At 42.2% G+C, this 10,575-nt stretch overlaps 2 protein-coding genes and 1 pseudogene across 2 annotated transcripts; all 3 read right to left on the bottom strand.

Moving 5' to 3' along the window:
* Positions 1 to 1,652: 1,652 nt before the first annotated feature.
* Positions 1,653 to 2,615, bottom strand: LOC137977060 (uncharacterized). Its single transcript, XM_068824353.1, has one exon. It carries the CDS (start codon positions 2,613 to 2,615, stop codon positions 1,653 to 1,655), a length of 963 nt encoding a protein of 320 aa, XP_068680454.1.
* Positions 2,616 to 2,681: 66 nt separating this feature from the next.
* On the bottom strand, positions 2,682 to 5,281 carry LOC137977061 (uncharacterized). Its single transcript, XM_068824354.1, has 3 exons — positions 4,920 to 5,281; positions 3,532 to 3,873; positions 2,682 to 3,402 (listed from the first exon to the last, which is right to left on the bottom strand). Exons 1-3 carry the CDS (start codon positions 5,279 to 5,281, stop codon positions 2,682 to 2,684), a joined length of 1,425 nt encoding a protein of 474 aa, XP_068680455.1.
* Positions 5,282 to 9,307: 4,026 nt separating this feature from the next.
* The window catches only part of LOC137974782 (uncharacterized protein KIAA1958-like), a 1,954-nt pseudogene continuing 686 nt past the window's right edge, over positions 9,308 to 10,575 (bottom strand).

Here is a 10,575-nt window from a genome sequence, read left to right on the forward strand (position 1 = left end):
CAGTTCAAAGCAGCGTGACTTGAGCACCAAAAACACAACATGACAAATCATTGCACACGTATTTATTCAATAATTCGACACATCGAACTATGGGTTATCCAAAACCACACTGGCAAATAAATTACAAGGAGTTGCGGCCTTCTTATAATACTTAAAGAAAGTACCAGAATTCTTCCAATCTGCGGTACTCAATATAGTGTCCAGGGGAACCCCCTAGTGGCTTGCTTTCGACGTAGAAGCGCTTCGAAGGCTGTGACCTGTGTAAATGGACGAATCAATTCCCGCCAAACTCAGAACAGTTTTGAGCCACCTAGACAGCGAGGAGCTTCCAACCGCCTTGAATGGTGAACACAGCAAAATGAAGAGTAGTGTGTGGACACAGCCTACCATTCGACGTGTTCTTTGGTACCATGAGCTCTTTCCTGGTCGAGATGTTTTTAACAGACTTGACACATAGAATCTCGTTCCATCCTCCGCCAGATGATTGGGAGTCAGCTGGTGCCCATCACGGTGGAGTGTGGGAATGGTGTATCCATACCGTGTGCAGGGTGTCAAAAGCTTTGACCAAAGAACAAGTGCTAGACGACGAAGGTCTAAGTACTCTGATGTGTGAAGCCGAGGCCATAGTAAATGGTAGGCCAATCACCAAACTCTCTGATGACCAACGTGACCTTGAACCACTGACTCCCAATCATCTGTTGCTGTTGCAAACAGGTCCTGCTGTTCCACCTGGAATCTTTTCTAAGTACGATTGTCACAACAAACGCCGCTGGCGTCAAGTACAGTACCTTGCTGACGTGTTTTAGCGACGTTGGGTGCGTGAGTATCTACCTTCTCTTCAGGAGCGGCAAAAATGGAACAAGCAGCAGAGAAACTTTGCAGTAGATGACATTGTGTTGGTACTCGACGACAACAAACCACATAATTTGTGGCCACTCGGTCGGGTCCTGGAGGTGTATACTAACAGCAGAGATGGGTTAGTACCCTCTGTCAAGCTGAAGACCAGTACATCGAAGCTGGTTCCTCCAATCAACAAAATTGTCGTACTGGAGGCAGCTGAATTTCCAAGTAACAGTAACTAAGTATTCTAGTATGAACACTGAACTCTAAAAAAATCCATTGCAAATGGATTCAACTTTATTGGACATTATGTACATGTAATTGTTTATTAGTGATTAACTTTAGTTTTGTTAGTCTAGTCAACCTCATGTTTCAAACCATTTTTTCCTTCTTCTTGTAAAGGCTATCTGCAGTATTGCCTTTAAGGGGCCGGAATGTTGGTTTCAAACGTGATGTTTTCTCCGTTATTTTTTTTACATTATCGCTAGTACGTGTTTCGGTATTTCTTTAAGGATTATCACCTTCATAGATAACGTTTAGTCACCGCTGTAATGGTTGCAAATTCCTTCCCCTAACACCCGCATAGGAAATGCGTAATGTTTTCTCGGTTGTCGCAGGCACGTTTTGCTAGTCATAAGTTTTAGTGTTTTCCACAGTAGTTCAGTTCTAGTGTAGACTTCGTACAGTCAACTCCTTCATCCACCTGGATTTTAGTTGTATCTACACTTGTTCTTATCGTCAAGTTGTCTATAGAGCTTTTAGTCAAGACTAGCATTGGTGCGTGTGCAAACCAAAGTAAAGTTGATTGCATTTCAAAGCTCCTTCTCTCCCTTTACAAAGTTGCCTCCATTGTCAGAACGCATCTCTTCGGGTAGGCCTCTTCTTGCAATAAATCTCCGTAAGGCGTTGATAAAGGACTCTGTGTCTAGTGAGCTCACGACTTTGACGTGAACTGCTCGGAGAGCTAAACAGGTAAATATAATGCCATATCTCTTGACGTTGGATCTTCCACAACGGACTTCAAAGGGACCAAAGCAGTCGACACCTGTGAAGGTGAAAGGTGGTTTACAGGGCGTGACGCGATCTACAGGCAGATCAGCTGTCTTCTGTCGACCTGTAGGGGACTGTTTTTTCCTGCAGGTAAAACACCTTTGTAGCACTCTACGTATAGTGGCTCTGGCATTTACTATCCAGTATCTCTGACGGATAAGGGACAGGGTGTACTCTACACCTGAGTGTCCAGAAACGTGGTGATAGTAAAGAACGATCAGTTTGGCCACGTGATGATCCTTTGGTAGGATGATCGGGTGTTTGGCATCTGTGTCGATTGATGCACGTTTCAGACGGCCACCAATGCGCAGAAGGCCTTGAATAAGGACGGGGTCGAGCTTGTGAATGCTACTTGACTTGAGGACCTTGTGTTTGCTGGTGCTCGGTGGAATTGTGCTCTTTAATCCTTCGTACTCTTGCGCGAAGAACTGATACTGAACGTAATTAAGGATTGCATGTTCTGCTTCACGCAGCTCCGTCATTGTAATGGGGCTGATCTTGCCTGAAGGCTTGATTTGTGGAGATTCCTTAGACTTTCTGCTTTTGATCAACTTGTGAAGGTTACTCTTGAATCGCACTATCCAGGCAACAACTTTCTTAAGCCGCGACCAGGAAGAGAATCTTTCGATGATTTCTGGGACAGGATTGCTAGTGGATGCACTGAGTAAGTATACACTCTTGTCTGTCTTAATTTCGGGGTCGTCATCTGGAATCGTGCTTGCCATGCCTGCTGGTCTTTGAGGCCACATTTCGGGAGGTGAGGAAAGAAAGGGTGGGCCGTTAATCCAGCGTTAAAGGGAATCTGCTGGCACGCCTCTGGAGGCATCATCTGCCGGATTATCTTGTGTGTTTACGTACTTCCACTGGGAGGGAGAAGAAGCATCATGTATTGTTGCTACACGGTTGGCAACAAAGGTTTGAAACTGCTTGTCTTGATTTTCAATGTACCGGAGAACGCAGGTACTATCAGTCCAGAAGGAAGACTGGTTACTGGCAAGGTTAGCTCGATCCAGTCTGGTTGCAATGACGGCTGCTGACAATTCCAGGCGAGGAATTGTGACCGTTTTAATGGGTGCCAGTCTCGATTTGCCCATGATGAACGTACATTTAACAGCACCACTTCGGTCTGAGATTCTGAGGTAGGTAACGGTGCCAAAACCCTGCTGTGATGCATCGGGAAAGTGATGGAGTTCGCTTGAGGTAATCTCTTTAGAGTTAAATGGCTTAAAGCAGCGGTCGACTTTCAGATCCTCGAGTTTAGGAAGTTCTTGTAACCAGGCGTGCCAACGGCGCAAGTAGTCTTCAGGTATCGGATCGTCCCAACTGAACTTCTTGCGTCTCAAATCTTGAAGGATTAGCTTTGCGTTCAGTATGAATGGTGCCACAAACCCCAGCGGGTCATAGATTGAACTGATTATGGACAGGAAGCCTCGCCTTGTTGCTGGTCTGTCCTTGATAACAATGGTGAAACCAAAGTGATCAGACGATATGTCCCACTGAACTCCTAACGCCCTTTCAATGGGGACGTTGTCGAAATCTATGCTCTTGACTTGTGCAGCTCTCTCAGACTCTGGCAACGACTGAAGTACCTTCTTTGAATTCGACAGCCATTTGGTGAGATTGAAACCGCCTCTTGCTTACAGCTTGCGCAATTGGTCCGCAAGATTAATAGCTTTTTGATCTCTGGGAACTGACTTCAGGCAGTCGTCGACGTAGAAGTTTCGCATTACTGTTTCGACAGTCTGAACGTTGAAGTCTGTCTTGTTCTCTTCAGCTGTTTTCTTCAGAGCAAAGTTAGCACAGCTGGGAGAGGAAGCTCCGCCAAATAGATGGACTCTCATTTGATACTCTTCTGGTTGGCTATCTAAGTTACCATCAGGCCACCACAGAAACCTAAGGGCATCACAGTCGCTACGTCGAACTCGGACTTGATGGAACATTGCTTCAACATTTGACATAAGAGCAATCTTCTCCTCCCTGAATCTTGAGAGGACACCAACAAGAGAATTGGTTAGATCCGGCCCCTGTAACAGCTGGTCATTCAGTGAAGTACCACAGTACTTTGCAGAACAATCGAACACCACTCTAATCTTTGAAGGCTTTTGAGGATTGAATACCGGATGATGTGGCTTTGATTTAATAATGTGCAAATTTACTCCTGACACCTTTAGGTTTGACAGAGTTTTTTAGCTTATATGGTGACATTTTTAGTTTCTAGTTTTATAATATTTAACTACTTCTCAATTAGTATTTTAGTATTTCGTATTTCGTAGCTTAGTACCTTAATATTTTAGTATTTGAGTAATTTATTAATTTATTATTTTAGTTATTTGGTATTTAGTTAAATAGGGCCATAAGGGAGAGTACAGTTTTTTTACTGTAATTATGCACCCTAAAATAAAGTGTTCTAAAGTGTTCTACCAGAGAGCGCCAAGAGGTCCTATTTCTTGACTTTCAATTTTCCTTGCGTAATCCTTGCTCAGTAGGTCATGCATAAATTCCTTCTATTTTTTGTGCACTACTGGCTCCTTTCTTAATCGTTTGCACAATAGTTCTAAGCGGCGTTCAGCAATGGCTATGGTTAAAGGCCCGTTCTGGTCAAAATGGTGGATATAGTTTTCACCTGTGCATGAATTAATTTTACACGTTGATAGAATTAATATTTTGCATTTCTAAAACATTTTGTTTAATCGCCAAATTAATTTTACCATACCTATTAATTATATTTTTAGAAGACATATTTTGTGTGTTTGCAATTAATTTTGTGTGTGTTTGCAATTAATTTTGTGCGTTTCTTGTCCCATACGTCTTTGCAGCAGTGTTCTCGGCCATGTGCTAACAACATGGCGGCTCGTCAACAAAGGTCACATATTGGCGAACAAGAGTTGGAGATAGACATTCTAGTTGAAACAAGGTATCGATTACTGGATGCATCGGGTACCTTGTCTTTTCTAATGAATGATTTAGCCGGCGGTGTTACAAATGTAATTCCTGTTGTTGGACTGCCAGTTATACCTCTGTACATTTACTCCAATTCATCGTCTGATATTTCTGAGTAGGCAAAGTCACTCAAACCCAATTCTTTGCGTTGCCGCTTAAGGGTTGAAATGCTAACCTGGAGAATGTCAGCAATTGCTTCCCAAGAAAAATAAAGTGATCGTAAATGCTCCACTTGATCTTTGGTTATTTCATAGCGTTTACGACCTCGTCCTGGCTGTGCAAGATTCAGCGGAGCAGAATAAGATACCTCCAGTGCATCGTAAAAATCTGCATTGTCATGGCTTTCAATCTGACTTGACAATAAGGCGATTAACTGTGTTAATGAATGGTTCATATTCTGAACGGGGGCTTGAAGTGCAGATGAAGGGATACCAGTTCTAACTCCTAACATTGGAAGAAGACGATTTATAGGTGCACTAAGGAGTAGAGGCTTGAACGTTCAGAGATGGAGAGTCACTGAATGTTTACGACTTCTTGATCCTGTTGGAAGTGCCTTACGCTGGAGAATGACCATTCATCGTAGAAAGTATTATGTACCAACCCCCAATAGCCTATGGCACATAGATACAGGACACAAATTAATCAGGTATAAACTGATAACACATGTCTGCATTGATGAAAAGACCAGGTTAATTTTGTATGCTGCTTGTCGCGACAATAACAAAGCAGAAACAATGCTTTCTTTATTTCACAATGCAGTGCAGAGATGGGGATTACCCTCACGAGTGCGTTCAGACTATGGTATGGAGAATTATCTTGTTGCTGCTCATATGATACAACATCGCGGACTAGGAAGAGGCAGCATTATCACTGGATCGTCTGTCCATAACTCCAGGGTCAAGAGAACACATCGCGATGTTTATTCAGGGGTATTAGTTTTCTATGTCCGCATTTTTCTGCAGTTGGAAGATGAAGGCAACTTGGATGTCCTTAATGATATGCATATTTTCAGCCTACACTATGTCTACATTCCAAGAATAGAAAATTCTCTAAGGGAGCTTGTCAGGCAAATGAATAATCGGCCAGTGTCAACCGAAAGGAACCTGTCACCACTTCAAATGTGGAAGAAGGGTATGCTAGAGAACTTACATTCTGGACATACTGCGTTAAGTGAGGCTGAAATTGATCACTTTGGAGTAGATCCTAATGGTGTGCAAACAGTAGAAGATGAAGATTACCAGGTAGATATTTCACCACCATTAATCAGCCTTTGAGATGAACAGCTTGCACAACTACCAGATCCTTTGTCAGATGATGGAAATTGCGGAAAAGATCTCTTCCTAAAATGTATTGATATCATTAACATGCTTCTGACCTCGAGTGAAGTCTCTTGAGGCCTAAAAGGAAGAACCAAACAGTGCCACTATAATAAAATTTTTTCTCACCCATAGTAGCAGATATTCTGGGCAACAAATTCACCAGTTTCTACCTTTACTTCTTTACTTGATCATTAAAATTAAAACATTATTTTGACGTGGAAGATGTTTTGCTGTTCACAATTTTTTTTAGGGGGGAGGGGGGTAATTGCCTTCCTGCCTGCCCCCAATAGAAAGGTTTATCCCTAATAGGGTTGCTAAAGGAAAGCAGTTGGAAGGACGTTACCTGTGGTTGAATGGATTAACCATTTGATCTGCCACAAAGGCTGTTAAGAACTCGTAACTACAGTCGTAAATTTGTGCATCCGTTTTTTGATTTATCGAAAAACGTGTCATGAAAATATATACAAGTAATTTTATCATAATATAAAAACCGCAAAATCAAGTGTAAATCAAATACTATCTATACAAACAAATCCAAAACTTTGTGACGAAACGTTATATAAGAATTGTTAGGCCTGACTGTTCGTGACAAAGGCGATGCAGTTTTTTGTGTGCAAACTAGCCAAACGTGAATTTCATTGACAACAAACAAGAGTTTCAAATCAAGTTGTATCCTGTATTAAAATGCCTCGCTTTGTTAATATCTTTCTTATTTTTTTTGCTATCAACATCGTTCATAGATAGATCTATGAATCATAGATACAAGAGACAATAGATCTATATATCATCGGAATATTAAGTTTAATTATCCCTAGTCACAGATTTTCCTGGTACAGATTTCAATAAAATAGAGTGGTACTCTGCATGTTCAATTGACTTTGATAGATCATTGCGTTCATAGAAAAATATCGGTCAACTGACTGTTGCTAAGTTCTTGAAACTATTATTATTTCTCCTGTCAAGTAAATTATCACTGGCGACTTTAACTTTCATATGGATGATGTACCGCTCAACCACGATGCTTCATTATTTACGGACCTACTTGACTATTACGGTCCAGTACAACATGTTTCCTCGTCAACACATGCTCGTGGTCATCTTCTCGACCTTATTATCACTAAACCTGATACATTTGGTTCTCACACTGTTACATCTGTGTCGTTTGCTATTCCATCAGATCATGCCTTAGTCACGTGCTCTATAGCCATGCCACGCCCCAAGCCAGTACGAATCCAAGTAAACCTTTGAAAGCTTCGTGATATTGACGTGGAACTACTTCATGACGATACAAGAGCATCTTTCTCTAACAAACAGATGGTTGACCTTTCCCACCAAGTTGATTATTATAACAGCTCGTTACGGTCTCTCCTTGATAAACATGCACCTCAACGCTTACGATTTATCACCTTACGGCCCCATGCTCCCTGGTTTAACGATGAGCTTAGATCTGCAAAGCAAGCTAAACGCCATTGTGAACGTAAGTGGAAAACATCAGGCCTTGAGATTGACAAGCAAATTTTTAAGGATCAATGTGATGCTTATACTAGTCTAATAAATGAAGCCAAGAAGAACTATCATATCAATAAACTATCTTCCTGTGACCAGCATTCACTTTTTCGTGAAGTTGACAAACTTACCTATGGCCGCAAGCCTGCCGTATTACCGTCATCTGTCTGTAGCAAGGAATTGCCTGCTGCTTTCTCAACCCATTTCAAGAACAAAGTGATCAAGCTGGCAGCATCATGCTCTACTGACGCTTCTGTTGAACTCTCTGTTGAAATGACTGGGAAGTCTTGTCTTTCATCATTGTCCAAATTTGATTTAGTATGAGCACCTCAAGTGGAATCTGTGATTAAAAAGTCATCAACTAAATCATGTTCGTTGGATCCTTTACCCACAGTAATCAGGAAATCAGTTAGGCATCATGGCGTGCAGACGCGCCTTGAATCCGTCCGCGTTTTTAGTGCTCTTTTGACTCTGGAATCTCCTAAGACATACACGGAGTTCTCTAACAGTCAGTGGTCGCTATGCAAAGCGCTGAATCTGGACAAGGAGTGGTATTCGAGGTTTATTTCGCGAAATTCAACCCAACGTTATTCAAGGTTGATTAGTGCGAGAAACTCAACTCGACGTTATCATAGTATGGAAGCCGTTACACCGATTCTTAAAGTCGAATCCGGACCATCCTTATTTCACACGACGCTACTGGCGTCATATCTTTTACTTCTGGCTGGCGATATTTGCGAGAATCCTGGCCCAGAAACAAGATCTTTTGGTGGCGAACCGAGCAACTTATTAAATATTCCTGTCGTAATTTCGAATCGCTCGAATTATTCAAGACCCTTCAATAGACCTGTTACTCGCAACCTCGTTAGTATTGCTATTGTCAACGAACAATACCGATGTGCCAGGAGGCATTTACGGATTTGCTGCTTGAATGCAAGATCTATCAAAAACAAATCGGCGGATTTCGCTTGCTACGCTAATTCTACTGGTGCTGACATTTTCGCTATCACTGAATCATGGCTGTCTGAAAGGGATATGGCCCATAAAGCGGAGATTACGCTACCCAGGTACAAATTGTTAGAACAACAGAGAGTTGGAAGAAAAGGTGGAGGGATTGGGTTGTTATTGAATGAAACTATCGATGCGCGGAAAGTGGACAGTGGCGAACGGATTTTAAAATACGGGTCTAGTAAACTAAGGGTGATTGTGATTTACCGCCCTCCCTATTCTGCTGCCCATCCTGTCACTAGTGGCGTGTTTTTGGACGAGTTTTCGGTCTATTTGGAATCTGTTGTTATGTCTCCCGAGCCACTGCTGATCACTGGTGACCTCAATATCCAAGTGAACGTTTCCAGAGACCCAGACGCTTCTCGCTTCCTGGAATTACTGACTTCGATGGGCCTTGAGCAGCACGTTGACAAGCCTACGCACATCTCTGGCCATACGCTGGATCTAATCATTACGCGATGCTCGGACTCTTTGCTCTGTGCGAAGCCTATAACTGACTACTTGATCTCTGATCATGTTACTGTCTTATGCGATCTCCAGTTGGGTGCGTCTTTTGCAAAGTTTTTTTTACTCAAATAGGCCACGTTCGATTCAACAATTATTCTACGAGGGCGCGCTGGATATGAAATGATATATATAACCAACGAGGCGCGTAGCGCCGAGTTGGTTATGATCATTGCATATCCAGCAAGCCCGAGTAGAATAATTGTTTTATTAAAAACCCCAGCATCACAACTCTTTTATGTTGAATTTATTTGGCACAAAATGGCAACATGTAACAAGTTTTGGTGCAAAAATAGAATGATTGACAAAAATGTCAAAATACATGATTGACCACGCTGACAACGGCTTCGCAAACTCGCTGAACGAGATCGAAAAAGAGTCCAGCAAAGGAAGGAATGTCAATATTTGGTGGAGTTACAAACGAAAAACACTCTCTAGAGGAGTCGCCTACAAAAGGAAGTTAATTTGAAGGAACAAAATTGTTGAAAACTTGTACGTTAATGCAATTGTAAAAATTTAGTTGAGGAGGAAAATGGTTTTCTTGCTCCAAGCGTGTCACGTTATTTGTTGTGTTCGTTGAGACTGCAATGTTGTTTTTATGGATCTGATCTGACGCTGGATATGCCTCAATTTCACCTGACCCACTTTTAGACTGATGATGGAGTAATGAAGCCCTGTTTTCCATGATTTGGGTTAAAGGATGGGACCCGTCGTTGCTGTTAAGGACAAAATTACTGAGGATGCGTGACATCTTGTGCTGCTGGTTGAGGGATGGTCGCTCATTGTAAGATTCAAACGACTGGTCAGATTTGTGGCCGGTTATAGCCTTGATGTGTCGTGTTTCACACGTTTTAAGGGTCAATGCCTGCTCGCTTACTTGTGGATTTCAGCATGTTGTCGAGAGTACTGGCTCCGATCGGCACATTGCAAAACCAAATTTCATCAACATCAGGGTTGAACTTACCACTTTCTACGTGTCGTGGCTTCTGGAAAAGGGCATCCAATTTGGGGTTTAAATGGGCCAAGTAATTTTTAACGGTTTTAACAGGACATCTTGCAGATTCTGGAACAGCAAAAATCTTCGTGTCAGATTCATCCTCAGGATCTGCAAGGCCACCCTGATGGTTAAATTTTGTTGATGGTAGCGAACCGGGACATTGCCTGTTCAGTTCAAAGTACTCGATTCCGTTGGGTGTTTGTCTGAGGGTAAGCATTCCAGATTTCACGTTGATTTTCTCGTCCTCGTCTTCCAAAAAACAGTCCAAGGTAAAACCAAGTTGTCCTTTGTAGCTGTGCGGGATTCTTTGTGTCAGCGAGTCCAAGTTCGCCGCAGTCGAAGAGCTTCTGAATCTGCTGCCTCAAGATAGCTTTTTTGTAAACCAAACCAGCTATCTTTCCAGATTTTCGG

Source organism: Montipora foliosa, chromosome 11 (genome assembly GCF_036669935.1).
Source record: "Montipora foliosa isolate CH-2021 chromosome 11, ASM3666993v2, whole genome shotgun sequence".
NCBI classification, from domain to species: Eukaryota; Metazoa; Cnidaria; class Anthozoa; order Scleractinia; family Acroporidae; genus Montipora; species Montipora foliosa.